At 37.5% G+C, this 23,483-nt stretch overlaps 1 protein-coding gene across 1 annotated transcript in view; it reads left to right on the top strand.

Annotated features, from left to right (window-relative positions):
- LOC118815593 (MAM domain-containing glycosylphosphatidylinositol anchor protein 2-like) overlaps positions 1-23,483 on the top strand; it is a 219,062-nt gene that overhangs the window by 189,639 nt on the left and 5,940 nt on the right. Inside the window, exons 11-14 of the mRNA XM_036581820.1 lie at positions 2,364-2,541; positions 16,278-16,298; positions 17,009-17,164; positions 21,225-21,386. Coding sequence (XP_036437713.1) covers positions 2,364-2,541; positions 16,278-16,298; positions 17,009-17,164; positions 21,225-21,386 — 517 coding nt within the window. The remainder of the gene's footprint in view (positions 1-2,363; positions 2,542-16,277; positions 16,299-17,008; positions 17,165-21,224; positions 21,387-23,483) is intronic.

Below are 23,483 nucleotides of genomic sequence, written 5' to 3'. Positions count from 1 at the left end.
TTATTTTATCATTGGTTTGTATTGAACAGCAATGGACAAAATATACAAAAACTTTGACATTAGCTTAAACTGCTATACCGACCTGTAGAAGATAGTCAGACACATCGGAGCCTCTACCTATCACATGATGAATTTGGAGGAAATTATCACTTTTCAAAACTATCAAAACCATCATCTTCAGTTCATCTATTCATACATCATGTTGCTATGTTCTAGTAATTTGTTAGTAATTTGTTTGTAATTTGGCCAATTTCAGATGTTCCATTCCCGTTTCCTTGGAAACATGGTGCCATTCTGAGAAAGCAGATGTCCATTTTTTGTGTTTCTCCTTCATGGTTTCTTGTGAATTTTGCTTTGCTCTTATTTTCCTTCCAACTCTTATTCCAATTGAATGACTGTCATCACGAGCAACAGCATTTTCCAAAGATGTTTTTAAATGGAATTCTGCATCAATGGCTGCATGTCTCTTGGAGAGGCGTATGCCATAGTGTATTGAAAGGAATTTTCTCCACAGGGCTTGGTTCTGCTTGGCCTTGTGATGAACCATCATCTGACATGTCTGAAGGGAACAATTGATCCACTGGTGATGCAGTGTTTTTATGTCCTCCAGCTGGAGACATGCTCTGCCTCATCTAGCACTTGTTCCTTACCACAAGGCCATGGACTTATGCTGTCATGACAGACTTTTGAGTCTTGTTCTTCCCACTGCATACTTTGTGTGGAGGCCATGAAACCAGCTTTGAGAAAGAAATCAGTTGCAAAGGAAAGCATTCTTTTTCACAAATAAGTCTTTGGTATCCCTTTGGCTGTGTATTTGAGAAGATAAAATATAGATTAAAGCCATCTTATTATAGTAAAGTAATAAAATCTAAACATTTCACATTTTTAAACAATATGTTCTGTATTTGATGAAGGACATCTTATTCAGACATTGCAGGAGTTGGTAGATACATTTTCTTTTTCTTTGTTGAAGAATACATTTCAATTAATAAGCCTAAGCACCAAAGTCGTGATTACTGGAATGATGGTATCCTAGATTGTATAGTTTCATTCTAATATGAACCTACTTTTCTTTATCTTTTTGTTGTTTGAATCTTATGCAAGGCTGAACTGTAGTCTTACTGTCACTGAGACCTCAACTGAGTAGAACAGTTAAGAGTAATAAGAATTGTACAACTCAATCCACACATTGCTGTACCATGTTAACACTGTGACAGGAAACAGACATTTTCATCTACATTTCACTACTTATTGTTCTTATAGCAAAAAAAAACACAAGTTTTGAGTTGAATGTAACAGATTCTTTTAAATCTAACCCTGACCTTAAACTTAACCAAATCAAATCAAAATAAAATGTGCCTGGGCTTTCACTATCATATATATGTATATCAATTTTCTCCCCAGTTTAGTCGTGTCCAATTCCACCTACTAGTTAGGACTCTCCCAATCACACGATACTACCAACGCTAGGAGAACGAGGCTAGCACAGGCTTCCTCCGAGACCTGTGAAGCCATCCACCGCATCTGTTTGAAATGCCGCTCACACAACGTCATTGGACAGCCGAACGTGATCGGAGGAAAGGACCAACCGCCAGTTCTGTTATGTTAGCTAACAGATGCCTGTGCTGACTAGCATCGTGTTAGGTGATGGGGGGAGAAGGGGGGCCATCCTACCCACCCAGAGCGAGGCCAATTGTGCTCTCTAGGACTCCTGGCCATGGATGGCTGTAGCATCGCCAGGGACTAATAATTACATTAATAATAAAGTAGATTAGCAATTTGACGAGTAGTTGAGTAACAAATTTACTCAAGATTTTTTTTTTAAAGCCAAACATCAAAATAGACTTGACCATGCAGAACCTGGTTTGAAATTTAAAATACATTTATTAAAAAAAACATACACTATTAATACCATTAACATGTCTCTAAAATGCATATAACTGAGACTGACCTTCAGACTTTTTCAGTCTTAAGACTTTTCAGTAAAAAAGGTGCCAAAAAGGGTTCTCATTGTGTTCTTTGGAGTGATGCCATAAAATCGATTCAATAGATCTTTGGATTCAGTGGATTCAGTGGATCACTGCACTTCAAATGGATTGGAATTGCAGCTGTGAAGATCTTTTTTAAAGTTTGATGAACCTCCACATAGTGTAAGGATTCTGTTTTTTCCTCTAATCAGACGCCTAAACCAGGAACCATTTAGGAACTTTTATTTTTAAGACTCTATGAGGACTTTAAATGTGTTATCATCATGTAGAACAAATCATTGCAGATTCATTATTGAGGTAAATATTAATCAATGCCTTTTTAATCAAGTAATCAAGTACAATTCTAACTACAGTAATCTTGCTTCTCTTCCTCAGACAGGGCAGCAGAGGTGGTGGGAGCAGGAGATTCCTGTGGAAGGTCCCATCCAGAAAGGAGAGCTCATCACGTACAACCTGACAGAGCTCATCAGGCCCGAAGCCTACGAGGTGCGTCTTACCCCCATCACACGGTTTGGCGAGGGAGACTCCACCATTAGGATGGTCACTTACAGTGGTGAGTGTTACTTATAGAGCACCACACATGCTTCTGAAAACATACACTCACTCTGTGATTGATTATAGATGATTATGAAAGTAATGAATGAAAGTGAAGATTGGTGAAGTTTTCTTAGCAGCTGTCTCTAGGTAGTATTGTAGGAAATTTTTTTTACATGTGCATTTATGCATCTACAGATACACTGAAAATACACTGTATGTCCAGTGTTTTTACAGACATCGACTCGTCCAACATTTCTCCTAAAAATCATGGGTGTTAATAGAGAGTTTGTCCCCCCTTTGCTGCAGTAACAGCTTCTACTCTTCTAGGAAGGCTTTACACTAGGTACCGGAACATTGCTGTGAGGATTTGATTGCATTCAGCAAGCATTAGTGAGGTCAGATACTGATGTTGTATGATTAGGTCTGGATCAGAAACATCTCTCCAACTCATCCCAAAGGTATTGGATGGAGCTCCCTCAGTCCAGAGAAAACAGTTCCACTGCTGCACAGCCCAGTGCTGGGGGCTTAATACCCCTGTAGCTGATGTTTGGCATTGGGCATGGCTCATGTGCAGCTGCTCCAGAGCATCCCATTCTATTGACACTGCTTTTCTATGGAGATTATACAAGCTGTGAGTGTGGGAAACTGAATGTCTGTTTCGAAAGAGGGTGCACCTTAGTACCATAGCACCATAGTAGCAAAGTTTACTAAAAACTAAATACTTTTGGGCATATAGTGTATAATTGATCTAAAATTGACAGTGGCATTTTAAAAAATGAATTCATTTCTAATGATTTTGCTTTTTTACCTGCATCTCTCTGTGATTACTTTGCACAAAGTATATGTTTTGTCTCATGACAGCACAATTTTTTAGTTCACGAATTTCATTCATGAATTCATGAATTTACAGTGCTGTAGAATCTGAGGGAGAATTTTAAGTTATTGAAGTTATTGAATGCCCTAATATGTTGAATTTAATTTATTGCTTTGTTGAGGTGTCAATTGAGAATCACTTCTAGCTGTCAAGGAGATACACCACAGTTATAAATAATTCAGCTTTGCTAAAACTATGAAGAATCATAGAAGCAAATCATCACTCCTCTGCTTTGAGCAAATTTCTTCAGCTTGTGCTTGCATGCTTAGAGTGTGCTAAAGGAATACACCATGTTCTGCAGTTGTTATAAGATACTGCAATTACTGCTGTTCCACAAACCGGTTATTACTGACCAAGACTTGAGAGGAGAGAGATAAAATGTTGGTAACAGTTAGTGAATTGAGCCTGACAAAACGACAAACAGGCAAAACAGCAGTGGTGAAAATAACCTGAATACATAGACTATGTACGGTACTCTGCAAAAGTCAGAGACCACACTTCATCTGTTTTACTTCCAGATCAAAAAAGCCATTAAATACCAGTTAATAATTTTTCAAGGGATATTTCTGAGGAGATTAGATAGAAGATAATTCACTTACATAACAGAATGAAGAAGTTAAAAAACAGGAGTTTCCAAAACTGTAGGGCAAAAAGTTATTAAAAGACACAGAGAAAATGGGACTCCAAACAACCATGAAAGACCTGGTAGACCACCAAAACTGCCACTGTCAGATAAACAGTAAAGTCTTCATCTTTGAGAGAGAGGAGAAAATCAAGCTCCACTCTTACTTCAGATCTGAAAAAGGTCTCAGGTGTTTCTGTCCATCTTCCACTGTGAGACAACAACTCAACACTGTGGGTCTAAAAGTATGTGTAGCTGTGTAGACAATAAAGAAGAAAATTTGCCAATCAAACAAATAAGCTGTTGATTTTCTCAGAACAATAGACCATATACACCGAAGTCCAGACCTCAACATCACTGAATGTGTTTGGGATTACGTGGATTGCAAGAAGCAGAAAGTTTAACCAACTTCTGTGCCTGAAATTTGAGGGTGTGGAAAAAGATCCCTGCAAATTTAATAGTTTTACTGGAAGTGAAATTGATCTTAGATTTTGCAGCTGTAAATACGCTTTTTCAATAAGTTAGTATAAAATAAATATAAAGCATTGAAGCTAGAAAACCACTTTATAGTTCAATAAGGAAGTACTGTGATACAGGCTGCTAGTAGAGGTTCTGTTTGGCACGCTTTTTGTCCTGTCTTTTGCATTGTAAATGACATTACTCTTGCTTTTACTGGGTACCCTGTCAACTAACCTTTTCTGAGTGTTCAGTGAGTAAAGAATAAAAAAAATATGATCAGCTTTCTTACTCCTCTTACTCTTGTTGTATCCTGATTGTAAATGATTTTCAGATGCCTTCCTACCAATTTTCTTGAGACCAGGTTGCTTTTTCAAAAGATTTTGTTTTACCTATTTTGTGTTTTCTTTCCGAAATGATGATTATAAATTGATATTTAGGAGGTGAAAGTGTTCACAAATCTCTCATCAGTCCTAGCCAAAGTTTTGCTACTGTAGCTTTGCAAATGTGTCAGACTGCCATATGCATCAAATATGCTACCAAGAACTCCTGCTGTGTCCTTTGGGATGCTTGTATTAAGCCCCCTCCTGGGGTGTCAGTGAAATGCAAGTGTCTTAAAATGTGTTTACTGTACAATTCAGTGTGATCACTCAAAAAACACAAAACACAAAAGTATTCCTCAAAACTAGCTTGCCAAATAGAAGCAATTAACAGAGTTAAATTAATTTTGTAAGAAATATTTGACAATTTACTGTGTTTAGAAAAAGTATTTTGTGTGTTATCACACTGAATGTCAATGTTGTAACTGTAGGTATTGAGTAAAAAAACGTATTAATCTTTTTTGGGTGTTCTGTTATCACCATGCCAAATGAGCCTGAAACATATAGCTCTGTAACAAAGAAATTAGATTAAAAAATGAATTAAAAATAATGCAATCATCATATTTGTGAGATGGGTTGGCAAAGGAAAAAATGGATCTTATGTCAGAACAAAAATAGAAACAAAATTAATATAAAGCTTTGGTTTTGGAGGAAAAAACTTTAAGTTTAAACTTTAAAGTTTAAATCAGTGACTAAGTACACCAATGTACTGGTCAAAGTTAAAAACATAAAAGGTTTAAAAGGTTTAAAAGGTTTAATTACTATCAGTTAAAGTCTTAGTGTTATCAAAAAAGAATTGCTTATGCCAACAGTATCATATGTGACACATTAAAAAGATTAATATGAAACATCCAATAAATACGGAGTCATTTTCAGGTATCAAGCTTTATAAAAACAAAAACAATTGCACATTTTTCATATTTTCTTGTATTAGGGCCATTAGTGAAGTGCAGTACAGGAAACTGTACATAATGTTGTAGATGCAGTAGCTTGTTAAACACTTGCAGTCTAGTAATCAATCTGATTTACTCATTTGTTATAAGTGTTAACACAGTGTTGTTTTCAAAGGTAAATTTAGCCAACCTTTTTACTCTGCAGCTACTGTGCATCCTCACACAGCTGCTTGTCACCAACATGCAATGCAAAATGCCAGATTTAGAGCTGAAGACATTTCAAAATGTCAACTTTGTGTATTTTTATAGTTTCACTCTACAGCAGCTGAGTTGCAGTACAGGCCAATTTTATTTTGATCTATAATGAATTCCCTTTTTTTTTCAGTGCAGCTGGAAAGAGCACTAGCTTTCAGAATGCAGCACCAAGAGACTGAACCAGATTTTATTCTGACAGTGTTAGGTGCTGCAACACTAGCCAAGAGGACAACAATAGTGTATCACCTATCTGAAGGGCACTGCTACTATAAACACTCCTAAAAATACTGTTTCTCCAGTAACCTGTCTACAAGTTTTTTCAGGTTATTCAGGTCACCTCTGAAGTGTACGTATATATATACATTTCCAGTCAAACTGACCATTAGATTAGACATAAAATCTTACTTAAGGAAGCGAAAAGACAAAGAAACATAAGTCAAAGCATGTTAAAAAAAATTAAAAGATATAGAGAAATGGGACTCCTAACAACCTGGTAGACCACCAAATCTGACACTATTAGATAAACTGGACTTAAATATCAAAACTGATAGTGTCCTCTGAACAATAGACCGGCTATCCCAGAGTCCAGATCTCAACATCATTGGATGTGTTTGGGATTACTTGGATGGTGAAAGACAGAAAATGCAACTTCCAGCGTCATTGAAGGTGTGGAAAAATATCCCAGCAGATTTCTTTGAAAAACTGAAACTCCTGAAAAGAATGGACGTTGTAACAAAGGCAAATGCTAGAAACCTGTATCATTATATTTACCTTTTGAGACTTTTGTGTAATTTTCTGTTAAATATGGTTTTTGCACTGTAAAAATGATATTTTATATTTTAATAAATATTTTAATTTACCAGTTTCCAGGTTGAGTTCGTTCAAATAATAAGTTATTAGAATGTAAAACACAAATTATTGTTCTGTTAACTTCTGTTAGAAGTTCATGCTTAATGGCTTTTAATTGGAAATTTAATAAATAAAGCATGGTCTCTAACCTTTTCACAGTAATGTACACCAATCAGCCATGACATTAAAACATCCTTGCTTCTATACTCATTGTCTATTTTATCAGTTCCACTTACCATACCGCTTAGTCCATCTGTTTCTGTTAGGAATATGAACATGTAGATTTTGTACTTGAAAGAAAGACAAAATGTGAAGATGATGCATCACTTTTTTGTTGAAATGGATGAAATGAAGTGTTGGATTAAAGAGAATTTAAATGAAAATACATATGAGTCACTAGAGTCTTACAGAGGCTGTCTGAGCTGGGTATTTGTGCACTTTGATAATATTGCCTTTTGTTGTTAGATGAATGTCTTCTGAGGAGGTTACTGGCTAATCTTTTCTATTGAAGAGATGCTATATGTACACAAAGGACTGTGACGTGACACTGAGCAGCAGCAGTAACAATACACGTAACAAGTCATTTGAATGATGTTGCTGTTAATGAAACTGATGATTATTTGTGTCAGTTGTACAGATCTCTAGCCTTGGCCTTGCACTACTTAGAGAAAAGAAGCTATTAAATGGGTGATGAACATGGAGAAACATTATATATAATAGGTTATATGTTTTGCTTTATCCAGGAAACAGGAGAGCTGAACCATGAAGTTGTGTGTAGTTGGGGTGAAATATCGCCGGACAATTTATTGATGATAATAAATTTAGCATCCTATTTTTAGCATTTACACATACTGACACGTGTAGCCACTAGTCCTGGGCATTTTCAGTCGTTTCAACTTATGCAAATGGATAGCAAAGTGGAAAACACCACAGCCCACATATGCCAATGCTATATCTATAAGAACACTTGCGCAAGACCCCTAATGCCACGTTCACCTACCACTGTAATAAGCTCTGGGTAAGAGTGTCTGCTAAGTAATGTAAATTATTATCATAAAAATGTACATGTTTATAATAATTGTTTATAATAGTTTTTATTAATCAGACACTACGTATTGTCTGATGTCTGACTTTAATCACTGATCGATCTTTAGACTGTCTGTCTTAACACTGCAAGAATAATCTTGCAGAATGAAATTATCTTAAATCTAGTTAATATATCTAGTATTTATCTAAAATTCTCATTATGAGATTATCATAAGAATATTTTAAGATTGTTCACCTTATTTATTTATATTTTGTGCCTATTTTGAGAAGGAATTTCGTCACTGTGGAGAAACTTACCAAGTCAGATTCCTGTACAGTGGTGATGATAGAAACCAGAGGGTGCAATGTCTCTCTCTCTCTCTCTCTCTCTCCTTATATATATATATATATATATATATATATATATATATATATATTGTTGGACCGCCTTTAGCTTTGATTACGGCATGCGTTCACTGTGGCATCGTTTCCACAAGCTTCTGCAATGTCACATTTATTTCTGTCCAGAGTTGCATTAATTTTTCCCCAAGATCTTGTATTGATGATGGGAGATTTGGACCACTGCGCAAAGTCTTCTCCAGCACATCCCAAAGATTCTCAATGGGGTTCAGGTCTGGACTCTGCGGTGGCCAATCCATGTGTGAAAATGATGTCTCATGCTCCCTAAACCACTCTTTAATAATTTGAGCCCGATGAATCCTGGCATTGTCATCTTGGAATATGCCTGTGCCATCAGGGAAGAAAAAATCCATTGATGGAATAACCTGGTCCTGTATATTCAGGTAGTCAGTTGACCTCATTCTTTGGGCACATAACGTTGCTGAACCTAGACCTGACCAACTGCAGCAACCCCAGATCATAGCACTGCCCCAACAGGCTTGTACGGTAGGCATTAGGCATGATGGGTGCATCACTTCAGCTACCTCTCTTCTTACCCTTATGCGCCCATCACTCTGGAACAGGGTAAATCTGGACTCATCAGACCACATGACCTTCTTCCATTGAGAGTCCAATCTTTATGCTCCCTCGCAAATTGAAGCCATTTTTGCTGGTTAGCCTCACTGATAAGTGGTTTTCTTAAGGCTACACAGCTGTTCAGTCCCAATCCCTTGAGTTCCCTTCACATTGTGCATGTGGAAATGCTCTTACTTTCACTATTAAACATATCCCTGAGTTCTACTGTTCTACGATTTGATTTCACCAAATGTTAAAGTAATCACCGATCACGATCATTCAAGATTTTTTTCCGACCACATTCCTTCCTCGAAGATGATGTTTCCCCACTGTCCTTCCACTTTTTGATAATGCATTGGACAGTTATTAACCCGATTTTAGTAGTTTCAGCAATCTCCTTAGATGTTTTCTTTGCTTGATGCATGCCCCCTTGATGCTGTTCCCTTCTGAAACAGATTAACATCTTTTCCACGACCACAGGATGTGTCTTTCGACATGGTTGTTTAACAAATGAGAAGCTACTGACTGCATCAGTTAGGGTTAAATAACTTGTTGCCAGCTGAAACATAATCACCCATGCAGTAATTAGTATAAAGTATATATATATATATATATATATATATCATGCTATCAGAACAATAATTTGAAAATTGCCTTTTGTCCTTTACATTTTGTGTAAATTTCATGTTGAAAATAGATCAAAAGAAATGGCTCAAAATTACACGTCTGTTTCCATTGAGTTACAATAAAGGTACATTTTCCTTCTCCTTTAAAGTTACTATTACCATACGAGGTTTTGTTATGACAGCAGCTATATATATATACATATATATATATATATATATATATATATATATATATATATATATATATATATACATATATATACTTCCCTTTAAAGTAAGTAAAATTAATCTAGAAAATAGGTTGTATAATCTGGTTTATTTGAGATTCCTACAACATCTCTGAATTTCTAGTTTGGAAATAACATCAGCCTGGCCCAGGACCAAGCCCAAAACTCCTCCTCCACCATCACACATCCTATAAATTCTCCCTTCTTTCAGTTTTCTAGGACGAAAAGTTTGCATCCCATTACCGCCCTATCACCTCCCCCACAGCTGTTCTCTCTTGTTGGGCTTCCTTGACCACAGCAAAGCAGCCCAGATTTTCTGCCCAAGTTCTCAGAGTTCCCCTCTTCTATCTCGAGCTCAGTTAAGGGCACAGTCGCAAAATGAGAAATATTAGATTTACTAGATTTCAGCAAGATAATATTTCAAGCAGTGTGTGCTCACTGCCACCATGTTTGGAAATAGCAGGAATTTTCTAAAATGCAAAACAAGTTTAAATGTTCAGTTTCTGGTATTGATAGCGGCCACAACAAAGCATGAATTATTGGTTATTGTTATTGGTCCAGAAATTCTGTGACAGTGCATCCCCAGCATGTAGTTCGCAGCTCTGATCACCAGAGAGGATTTCATTCTTCTCTCTCTGCGCCCGCTGAAGAACTCATCCACATCAACAGCATGACTGAGACAGCACACCTCTGTCTTCACACTACTTCCTGAGATGCTCGCTCTGATGCCTCTGACAAGCCAGAGATAGGCTTTTTTCCGTTTGGCGTGATTCCTCTGCAGAGGGGAGAAGAGAGTGCATCAAATTTACGAAGGTAGTTATTTTTTGTCCTTGAGATGTGATTTTCAGAATTACGGACATGGTCTTCAGAGGAATAATCATACGGGCTGATGCCCGCAGTACTAAAGACTGCCACATCGTTCTTTTTGCCAAAAACCTGCAACTGCTCTTTTTTAGTGTGAATGATAAGCATCTTTGTAGTGCGTATTGTTGCTGCGGTCACAGTGTTTTGTTTGGTGTGGCTCGAAGCATGATTCTTCTGTGTTCATTGTAATGTCACGCACAATCTGCGAGGCTTAGAGGTCCGTTTCATTGTCCATGTGAAGTGCATTATATAGCACACAATGTTTGTGAAAGGCCTCAGATCTGGTGTTTGGAATAAATCACACCATCTGCTTGTGTCCTTGCTTATCTAAGCTTTTAGCCACAGACAGAAAAGTAATCCCTTTGCTGCATTCCGGAATCAGTTGTCACATCAACACATGAAATTTGATGCATCTGCATTGGACGGATCAAGTGAAGCACTGAAGGGCATTTTAGGCAACTTTTGGTGCCCCTTTGCTTTTAAATGTGAGGATTACAGTTAGAAGATAGGGTGGATGGGTGAATGATATAAAATGGCAGAAATGTAATATTACAGCGCTTGAAAACATTTTTACAATTCATAATATTTATCACAATATTTCATGTTTCTAAGGTTTGCTAGGGATTCACTAACAGACAAAATGCACCAGAAAAACAGTAGTTCAAAAAAAGTACAATGATTTTTAACTAGAAAATCAAAAGATAAATATCATGATGACAGTTGGTCTATGCCTGTATTTTGATGAAGCATGCATTTGTGCAGTGTTCTAGAAATACTAATGATACCCACAATGTGCTCAGGGAAGTGTATCATAAGGCAATTTGTTGCAATAACAGCAACAAATCATCATACTGCCCAACCCTATTGAAAGTCAGTGTACTGTACAACACAGTAATGGAAGTGCAGTACAGTAATGCAATAGCAACATACATTGTTCTATAATAACAGTAGCAATATATCATAACTTCAGCAGAAAGGTTTAGATGACAAAGTAGATCTAGATGAGCCAGATCTATGGATTTGACAAGCATGCTCATGGCTAGAAACCCACTGCAGTTGTTTTCACATAAATCCTCTTCAGTGACTACTTTCTGTAATATTTCTTGAAGACTTACTGTTCTCTGAACACTTATGTTGATTGCTTTGTCGTTGTAGCTGAGAGGACAAGGCCATTAACAGAATGCTATACTTAGCACAATTGCACTCAGCATGCTACAGAAAGTGCTTCTTAACGGGTTATGGTAGGATCTTGGATGGACCCATTTAAATATTTAAAACCCTTTTACGTCAAGAATGGGTTCTTTAAGACCCAAAGCAAGGTACACATCCTCATGGAAACGTGATGCTGACAATAAGGCATAAAAAATTTCTCTGTTTTGATATGAGACTGAGGTATAGGGCTATTTTGAAAAATTCAAACGACTGAGGCCTGCCCCTGCTCTCATGTTAATCATTTGTTATTTTATTAAATATTTTTAATACTTAAAATAACAAAGTGGTTAGTGTGAACCAATGGAACACCATACTATGAGTGTTTTTCCACTGCATAAAGTACAAGAACCTTTGGCACCCAAAAAGTAGAACTGAGCTTATTTTGTCATAAATCAGTCCAGTGCCCAAGGTTCCACTTTTATGATTTTGGTACCTGCTCAAGATTGGTATCTCCAGGACTTAATGGTACTCAAGGGTGTTCTCCTCTGTGTTTGCTAACACTTGCAGCTGATTCAAATTCTTTGTTCCAGGTGGCGATAAAGTCACTAAGCACTATGACATTGCCAATAAGTGCTTAATTCTGCACATGATTCTGTATAATTGTGAGTGCAGTAAAGCGTACTATATTATTTCATTTCAGGGATTTACTATAGCTAATTCGATAACGAAATTTGACTAGACTTGTACTTATATGACCAAAAAGATCAGTGGTTGACGGTTCCCATTGTCTCTCAAACAGATGGAAAATGAACTGCAACTAGAACCACAAGTCCCATTGTTTCCTGTTTGGGTCAGTCCTTGTTTTTGAATGCGCAGTGGAAACACATATGCAAAATGTTAAATCTTAACTAGCTAGAAAACTTTGAAAATGAACAATAGATCTTGCTTTTGTATTTAAAGATTAAAAGAAACGTTAAAAGTAGCTTTTGCTTATTTTGAGTATTATTATGACATCAGTTTAGATTAGTGATACATAAATCTTGCCACTACGGCTTAAACTATTTTACATTTTTTAAGATATTTATGGCACAAGATATTTTTATTATTTAGTCTTATTACATACAATTTTCTCCCCATGTTGGCAGATGATTAAGCTTGATTTAAGCACTTGATTTGGTTTTATTTTTGACACAGATTTTGGTGACACTTCATTTTGAGTGGTCCTTTTTAAACAACCAGTTTTTCTAAATTGAGTGAAATTACAGTCTGTGACATGTTTGTTTTGGTAAGGTTCTCTATTCATCACTGTTACAAGGACATATGAGGACAAGAAAGATATGTACGTCATGCTCTCTCATGCCATTTCTAGCCAAAGAACTCTAAGATATGGTAATAGCATGTGCATTTTAAAGACTTCACCATTTTATCCCTCATAATCTTGCCAATGAATCATGTGGGACTCTCTCTCTCTCTCCCTCTCTCTGTCTCTGTGTCTCTCTCTATCTCTGTCTCTCTCTCTCGCCCTCTCTCTGACTCTCCCTCTCTCTGGCTCTGTCTCTCTCTGTCTCTGTCTCTGTCTCTCTCTCTCTCTCCATAGCACTACTCTGAAAGACAGATAGACAGAAGCCAGGGATCTTAACCAATATTCGTTTACACATGTTTGCTTTGTGGGAATGATTTGTTATTAGCTAGTTTAATCGAGTGGATTAAAATCAATTCTTCCCATGCGCTAAAGCAATTCATAAATCATGCCACGATAACAAAGTTTTGAGGTTAAGCCGATGTACCGCATTTATTCAGCGTGGCAGGAATCGATCATTAAAAACCCCATGCATCTTCTTGACAGCATAGATTGTATTTACTCTGTGAAAGAAATTACTGCAGGCTATCTGACTTATTGAAACAAACAGCGTTTTGTACCCTTGACCTTTAGCTTGTTTTCTATGGTTGTATCCCTCTTATATTATCAATGAGGACTGTATATTGAGCAGCAACTGCTTTGAAATGCATGAGTGTGCCCTTGCAGCTACAGAGCGCTGAAATGCTTCTCAGTGTGCTGTATAAATTCTGATTTGTGCACGGAATAGCAAATAAGACTACTAACATCAGGAAATCATTAAAATTTTTATTCATTATGATAATTCAACGCTTCAAGGATCGGGCCAGCATGGTCCTTAACAGAAAACTTGTTCTGTATTAATTTGTGAATATCAACAGTTTATTCACATATTGGTCAATGAACTGGTGAAAAGAAGACGTACTCCAGAACTAATTAAGAATATAAATGCCACTCTGATATACAGTCACCTATTCAGCGTTAAAAAGAGATTTTCACCATATGCTGTTGTAACACGGATGATGGTGGATATATTTATCTTCTTTATTCCTGTCTTCTGCTGTTCTAATAAATTGTTTTATACATGGCCATAAAAGATTCTTGTAAACAGTTATAGACTGTTTATCATAATTCAGAAAGAATGGCTTAAGCTGTGGACCTTGAAATGTGAGTGATTAAAGTTGAAATTAAACTTTATATCATGTCGCATCGTGGTTAAAACAGATTCTCAAACCGTTTACACTGTTAATCTGTTATATGCATAGCTTGTTTTTATTTTGCAATTTTCTGTGAACTTTTTAATGCCTCATTATATCAGTTTATGGAGCTTATTAATGGATCTTTGTATTTCCTCCTCCCTGTATTTCATTTAATTACATCACACCCTTCTCATGCTCACAATAATTAATTTATGTTCCGCTTGAGAAATGGGTGTCAGTTAATGCAGCACAACAATCTGATGACTTGGTAATTTGAGTGAAGGGAAATGCAGCGTGAGTCAGATTGAGGCAGGTGTCATTGAGGAGACGCTCTGAGAACGTGAACAATTTCTGTGATATGATCGAGTGTGCTAGCTCACACTTTTATAATCGTGAGCAATATGTTTTTGAAATGTTGTGAAAGCTAACAGTACTGTGCAAAAGTCAGAGACCACCCTTCATTTATTTAATTTACAGTCAAAAAAGCTGTTAAGTACAAGTCATTCATTTTTCTGCATCGGGAAAAAAGGCACAAGACATATGGAGTTTCATTCCATAGTGCTGTTTATGAACTTGTAACGATTTTGGAAATGCATACTGAAGAACATTGTTATTTTTGTATTTTAAATATATTAATCATAGCATAGCTTTAATATTTCTTATGTGTGTAAAGCCCACTGCCAACAGCTTACAATATCATGAAAAAAAAATTCCTGAAATTAGTCTATAATGCATTTTGGAATGAAACCCTTTGTATATTTAACAGAAAACCATACAGAAGCCTCAACAACTGAACTTAAGACTCATACTTTGCACATTGTAAGGTTTACAGGTATGACTGTATATGTGTGTGTGTGTGTGTGTGTGTATGAATAAGTGATGGTAGGAATGCTTGTTTTATTTTATGTTATTTAATTAAGTTTTTATTTTATTTTATTTACTACATGTAAATGTTTGTCTGATACTGTGCGCTGTGAGCTATAACCAAAACCAAATTCCTTGTATGTGTAAGCATACCTGGCCAATAAAGCTTGATTCTGATTCTGATTCTGACTAAATATCAACTAAGTATCAAATGTTTTTCCACTCCTCCAAAATTCAGCATTAGAAGTTAAAGATGTCTCAAAGATGAAAGCTTTAAGTACTGTTTATCTGATGATGCCAGTTTTGTTGATCCACCACCCATGAAACACAAGGCCCATGGGCCAACTCAGGCATGTGACACAGTCCTATTTGGCCGACAAAATTATTTTAATTTTCTATTCTTATTAGACTGTTTCACCCTGAGATGCACTACAGTCCCCAGCATGCACTGCAACATAGTGTGCATTTTGAACCTCTTCTCCCAACTGCAATCTGTGGGCCAGCGGTTACACAAAAAAAGAAGCCTGGTGTCTATAGGCAGTTTAAAAAAAAAACTACCTAAAACAATTTATTTTTATTTAGAACTATTTTTGAATAAGTATTCAGTGCCTATTTTGCTGTTGCTGTTTTGGCAAATTTTGAATAAACAATGGTCCATTCGAGTCATAGATAGATAGAACTTTATTGATCTTGAAGGGAAATTGCAGCAAAAGTCATGGAAAAATATTAATAAAATAAAATTTTTACTTTTGGCCCACGGATTTGCTGAGAATTTTTAATATGGCCCTTTTAGAGGTTGAATTTGACACCCCTGATCGACAAGGTCTTGCGTGGTTGTTATGAGTCCCTTTTTTTCTACATCTCCGACTTCAGTTTTGGAAACTCCTGTTCTTTCTTTCTTTTTTTTCCCTTTGATCTTTCCCCTTTCCTATGCGAGTGGATTATCTTCTATCAAGTATCTTCAGAAATACAAGTTATTCATCCTGAATAATGAACAACTTGTACTTAGCATGGCATCTGACTTTTCTGAACTGTATATTTCATACTCCTACTAACTGCCTCCAGATTAAGTCTATTCATCAAACTTTTGCAAGCTGAAGGTTGTTCCATGTTCCTAACAATGTACTGATGTGTATTTTTTTTTCTTTTTCCAGCTCCCATTAACCCACACCTGAGTGAGTATTTATTCCTTTTTACTGGAAATATGAACTATTGTTTGTGAGCTTCCCAAGTCTTATCTGTAGCTGTGAATCCTACAGTAAGCTAAGGGTCTGCCTGCAACAACAATTCCTGTCTGTCTCCACAAAGCCCCCATTGCTATCTCCCGGCACAAGCTCCGTCCTATCCCTCTCCCCTGTGGTGTAGAGGAGATTGCAGGCAGCCCACCTGATCTCTTGCAGAGAGAGAGGTGTTAGCAGTGCTGCTAGGGCCAAAACCCCCATTTAAATCCTCAGGCCTGGAGGAGGGCAGGAGTCAAGAGCCTAGTCTCTTGCACTGTCTTAACCAAGAGTGAGCTGCCTCTCAGTGCTACCTGAGTAAAACCCCGCAGATCCCGCCTCTCTGAAGGTCACCACTCCACACTGCTCCCAGCTACGTTTTAATAAAATCAATGAATATTTATCGCAAGCAGCTCAAGCGGAATTTCAATAGCTCCTCAGCAATGCTGTGAAAAGGCGGACAGGCCTTTAAACTGTTTGCCGGTGGCTTGGACTGGCTCTATCGATTGATTTTGTTGTAAGGGTTTTGTCAGTGTGTTTAGGAAGTTATACTACCTCAAGTAAGTCCCTGATCATCAACCTGAACGTCCCTTTGAGCTTCTTAGCTGTGTCTGGTTGTTCTGTGCTTTGGAGCTCGCCAAAATGATTGTGTCTATCTGTCTTCTCAGGGGAGTTTCATTGCAGTTTCGAGGAGGAGCCTATTTGCATGTTCACTCAGGACAAGAACGACAACTTCGATTGGACGAGACAGAGTGCTGCCACGCGTGACACTAAATATACTCCCAACACAGGACCCAGCGGGGACCGCAGTGGCTCAAAGCAGGGTATGTATGGCAGCTGAGCACTGCCCAACCCTCAGGACATGGACAACCATCATCATCTCAGCAGTCATTAGTGTTTCATCCTTTATTTTGCGGGTATGGTGGGATGCATTTACATAAAGTCTTCAGCAGCCCAGAATGAATTCTTGTTAACTTCCAAATGTCATTCAGCGGTTTAATTTGGACAAATCCCAGCTGTACACATTATGCTGTATAATTCTTGACTTAAAATGAAAATGCCCAAAACATGCAGTAATGGTTTTGAAAGTAACTTGAAAGAGAAAAAAAGTGTTCAGCAGTTGCAACAGCGATTCAGTCTGACCTCCATTTATTGACACGTCCACAAAGAGGCTTTTGATCGGGAGGAGAAGGGGGTGGGGGGGGGTCTGGAGGGAGGCATGCTGGTGATTGTGGCTTTTATGGGAATGCAGCAGCAGCTGATGTTGTAAATAATAAATTTGCTTTAATCATCCTAATAGCTCAAAACTGTCCAACATTTCATTACCATCAGAAGTCCTCCATGGATTGTAATTATCCCATATCAAATTCAGCAGAAGACGAAATTCTATTTGATTTTGGCTGGAGGGTCTTCAGTGCCTACCTTCCTCCTCACGAGTGCCTCTGTAGTCCTACTGGAGAGGAGTTCACCATTAATGCATTGGAAATATGTTTCTACCCTCCAACTCTGAAAACAGTACAGAATGTATATATGTATGTAGTGTCTGTGTATATAAATATTGTAGCGTCTTGGCAAAGAATAAGACATGGGAGAGGTCATGATTTCCTTTCCTCACTTTGCCATAAAAGTGCTCTTTATTGACACCAGCGGAAAAGACACATAAACATAGCTAGGAATAGCAGGCAAGGTCACTTCTGGCCATGGCTCTTTACTCTACAGTAGTCACCCACTCTAACTAACCCCACTGCATAACACATAGTGACACAATAAACACATTCACATACCTTCTACTAATGAACAACAGCATAAACAACAAAGACATCAACCTTTATCATCATTTTGGCAGAGGTGGCAGGGCGTGTGGCGAAGATCTGCATACCATGCCTCTAAAGCCACTTCTGCGAACCGGAGCAAGTGGCAGCCAGTATGATACTTACTTTACTATGCAAAAGTCTGAGACCACCTTAAATTTATTTAATTTCTAGTCACAAAAGCCATTAAGAACAAGTAGATAATCTACTTTCATAATGGGTTAAAGTGAAAAAAGGTTTCCAATGGTTGGACTATTAACAACCATGCAAAACCTAGTAGACCACCAAAATTGTCACCATCAGATGAAAGGTCTTGAATCCTTGATCTTTAAGCTCCATGTTTGCTTTGGATCTGAAACAATCAGTGTTTCTGTCCATCCTTCCACTGTGAGAAGACAACTCAACACTAGAGGGATGTTTAGCTGTCAAGCAACCATTACAGGAAAACAGGCAAAAAGCAAGAAATCTGCAAATCAGACAAAGAAGCTGCTGATGTTCTCAGGACAAGGCACTGACCACCCCTGGGACCTTAACATCAGTGAGTATGTTTGGGATTACTTGGATCGTGAGATGCAGAAAATGCAACCTCTAAGACTGAACTTTGGAGGTGCAGAAAAATATTTCTGCCATCCATGCATGCAGAAAAGGCTTTGCAGAAATGGAATAGAAATAATCAGTAAGTTTATTTATACAGCACATACATTTCAGACAATACAAAGTACATATACATATACGACTCTTCTTAGTCAATCATACTCCTTTTCTCATATCTTTAAATCCACTACGCAATGGAGCCTAGTGAAAATTGTTCACTTAGAGGTAGTGCCAAAAGCACTTCACGGCAGAGGTGACCGAGGTGCTTGTGCGTGAAGTGCAAGCCCAACATGAGCAAATATTTGGAAGTGCCAAGCACCCGCCTTGACTTGATGAAGTGAAGAGAGCTTGGGAGCAGGTAACAGTTTACATTAATTCAGGTTCACCTAGTGAGGTGAGAACTGCTCCACAGTGCACAAAGCAGTTCAGCAATGTCAGGCTTGATGAAGAGGGGGGCGTATGACAGCAGTCTTCATCCGGCAAGTGAAGGAACGATGTTCTTTGCCGTCTCTCACCTTCTCTTATATCTTCTCCTCACAATAATGATATTCCATTAATGTTAAAGCATAGCACATTCAGGTGAGACAGACTGTTCACCAGATATTCAAAGTCAAAATCATTGCAATGCAATAACAGACAATCAAAATGGAAAATGTTTTATTATTATGAAAATATAATTTTATGCAGCCCTGAGAGAGAATGAATTTTGAGTATTGTGAGGTTTATGCCTGTCTTACCTAATCCTGAGAGCATGTCAGGTGAGGATGAGTTATGATTCATTGCATGTGGCCTCCAGTTATTAATCATGTCCATCTACTGTATCATAAAATCACTGTACAAAGAAAAGCTTGTATCTCTGAAATAGTAAATTTAAAGGAGTTAATCTTTAATGTGCACTAATATTTAAGCATTTATTCTTATTTTTTTTATTTTGGATGATTACTATCAGTCTTGAATTTGTCATGAAATGGTCACACAGTGTACAAAATATATATGAGATTAACAAATGGCATATAAAAAGTTACAAGGTTTAAAATGATACTGATGATAAATATTATTATCAAGGGTATTATTATTATAATTTCAAGCACACATTTTTATATGCTATTGAAATCACTGAATTATCAAATGAATGTACTGAGTTTAAACTTACACTACCTCATTAATATGTAATTTCCAATCTGTTGCAACGTTGCCACCATTACACAATGGGAGGTGCACAGTGCACATAATTAGCACAAGACACTTTCTATATAGTCTGTTATATTGTAATCAGAAGTGAAAAGGGTCAGATTTTACTGGGGTAACCATTGAAATATACCTCATATTTTTTATCAACCAACAAATAAAAAATAAATATATCTAGTGTACTCCTGTATATGTAAGATATTGTTCTGTTACAATGAAAAGCTGAAAGCTTCAGCATTTCTTTATAGAAGCTTGATATTTGATATACATTTTACATCAGGGTCTCCAACCTTTTTTTTGCTGAAAGAACAAAAACACTTCATGTCTGCGTATTGCCAGCAATTCAAAATACTTTTGATTGTTCAGTCTTGTTTATTTTTCTTACACAGAGTAGAAAAGATTATAAGGAACTGGAAATGGAATATATATATATATATATATATATATATATATATAATTTTCATTCTCTAAAGAGCCTTTAATTGCAACAAAGTCTTTCATTAAGGCAGAGTATAAGGATTCAGGCAAAATGTCAAACACTTGTCAAAACAACCACTAATTCAACAAAAATACTAAACCATCTTGCTTACTTATGATGTGATCTGCTTAGCTAGAACATCAAAAATGTCCAAAGTTCATTCAGTAACATTTTTTATATTTAGATATCTAACATGCAGTGAATGGTTGACATTAACAGGCTAACTTGGTATCAATAATTACTTCCTCTTTGGCAAATGTGTTAATTTACCATGGACCTTTTTAAAATGACCTCACTTACTGAACTTTTCAATAAGCACATGAATCGTCAAAAATGATTAACTGCATAGAGTGGACTAGACAATCACATGATATCACTAAGGTTTGAAGAAACTTGAACATAAATTAACATTTTTATTGTTGATTGTGGAGTCACTTAGCTGCTTTTACCTTCCAAACACACAGACTTCTTTCAGAATGCATTACTATGAAGACTAGGTGGGTGGACTCTGTAGCACCACGACTTTCCATTGTATGAACGGGCTGTAGGCTGGACTTGGGGTGTGTTCAACACCACTTCGGTTCAGCATATGCTTTAGAAACAATGTAAAACAACTATATGTGGTTTTCCCTATAAAAACAATAGTCAGTCTGAGCTGGAACGCCGTTCTATCCCTCATTTTACACCTGGAACAGTATTCAGGTGCATTCCAGCCCATTTCCACCCCTGATTGTAGTGCTGTATGTTTTATGCACACATGAAGTTAAGCCCTTGTAATAGAAATCTCACATGTATTTCTTTATGTCATGATAGGTTTCTACATGTACATAGAGACCTCCAGACCTCGTAAAGAAGGAGAGAAGGCACGATTGCTGAGCCCCACCTTCAATGTTGCCCCAAAAAATCCTTATGGCATCACCAACCCTCCAGCGTACTGCTTTGGCTTTTATTACCACATGTATGGGAAACACATTGGTAAGTGCGGGCTTGTCCTAAAACCTAAAACTTTATCACGACAGTTTCTTTTTAACAGGTTCTTCTTCAGCTCACTGTAATAACAGTACTACCACAACCACCAGGAGAATCTGTGGAGTAAATGACTGTAAAGACACATCTTTTCTGACAGCCTCTTAGAGCAGGCCCACATAACTGTACCATTAATATGACAAGTTACTGGACTCGATAGTTTATGTCAGCTTCTGGCATACAGTGTAATGGGGAGAGTAGCTGCACAGCCCGTAGCCAGTGAGGCTGACCTAAATCACTCCTGATAACATCACTGGACCCGTTCCTGTCTCGCAGGAACGCAGGAAACGCAGCAGACACATGCTATTGCTAATAGAACAATAATGCCACCGTGTCAGAACACATAGACTAATGCTGTAATAAGGTGAACACAGTACGTCTGCTTTGCCCATGCCAGAGCAGTTACTGTCCGCCTGCCTCCCCTTATTCTTCTACACAACTGGGTTTGCTTTAACCACTCTGAGCTGTGCTTTTGAGAGCACTTTCACCAGGCTTTGCTGCTGCTGTCCTCGCCTCTCCCTTGAGTGGGAATATGTGTTTCGCCCGGCGAGGAGAGAGATTGGATCTCAAGCAGGCAAAACTGTACACTCCCTGCTGTGATATCTGTCATGTCATTGAGTCCAGGGGGAGTTTCTCGCCATCTCCATCTGATGCCATCCATTGTGCCGTGGCCTTTGCGCCTGTCCCTGTGCCCCGGCACTAGCACTGCTGCTAATGCTCCGGTGCCGTGAGCACTGCCATCAGGCATGACTAACCGAAGAATTTGCCGGCTTGAGAGGCAGCACATTGGGGCCGCGGGATACTCTTGTGAAAGGGCAAAGGCAGCCTTTTACATGGCTGTGTTCATGTGGGATTTCATACATGGCTTGTAATAACTTATGCTGTCACACACACTATAATATTTTATTCATCCATGCGAAGAATTCATTCGAAAAAAATGCTTTTCACACATTTTGCATTTGCAGAAAATCTTCTGAGAGGTCAATGTCTTGAAAGAATTCATTTGAAATGACTGCTTGAAAAAAAATGTGGTGTGCACTCGATGTCTTGTAAATTTGAACTGTAAAACTGGTAGGGCCCATGTGATGCCACACTACAAGTCATCATTATTATAACTACAAAACTAATATTAAAATCAGAATCAGGTTTTATTGACCATGTACATTTGCAAATGTAAGGAATTTGTCTTCATAACATTTTATCTTCAACCGCTAGAACATACTTGTACATAAAATCCTATAAGAGGCATCCACAAGATGGTCATAATGCAGCTGCTTTTATAAGGCATTTTTTTTCATCTGTGCAGAACGCTTTCGAAAACAGAAAAAAGGTCAACTTCCCAGAAAAACAAGTGTTTTGACAAGTGTTTCTTTGTCAGCCAACCCATCATGTCACAGCTCGGCAGGCCAGTGAAAACAACCAAGATAGAGAGTAGACTGTTAGAAAAATAAACTGTTTATCAGTCTTGTTAGTATCTACATTAGCTATTTGCAGAAGCACTCTTCTCTTGATTTACTGCTACAAGACTAAGGCAAGTAGCCTACTTTTAACAAGAGATATGTTAAATTTTGAGAAATCTATCTTTTTGTTGTTAGTAATGAAAATAAATCTAATATAGACAGCTAGCAATGGTAGCTAATTAGTGCTACAATTGAATACAAGGCAGAACTCAGTGATAACGGTGTTTTCATGGCTGTAATGCACAAAAAGAGTTTCAGGCTAGTGACATGCACAGACTTTGGAAGGGGTTGGCAGAAGCTGAGGTGTTTCAAAACAGCATTGCTCACTTCATCAGCTTTTCATAAACCTAGACTCTCAAAATGTGTCTTGATATACTGTATTACCATAAAAGTCCTGCATAAACTGTATTACTTTTATAATGCAGACTTTTCATTATGACTCCTATTATTGCCATTTATAACAAATAAGAATGGCATACAGTTTTGCACAATATGAAGTTGAAGTCAATGTTACTTGTGATTGATCCACTGGCATTGTCAGATGATGCAAACAGAACACATCAGGCAAGTTCAGGCATAGGAAAGA

Source organism: Colossoma macropomum, unplaced genomic scaffold (assembly GCF_904425465.1).
Source record: "Colossoma macropomum unplaced genomic scaffold, Colossoma_macropomum, whole genome shotgun sequence".
NCBI lineage: Eukaryota > Metazoa > Chordata > Actinopteri > Characiformes > Serrasalmidae > Colossoma > Colossoma macropomum.
The sequence above is the reverse complement of the archived record's forward strand: the minus strand, read 5'-3'. Positions and strand labels throughout refer to the sequence as shown.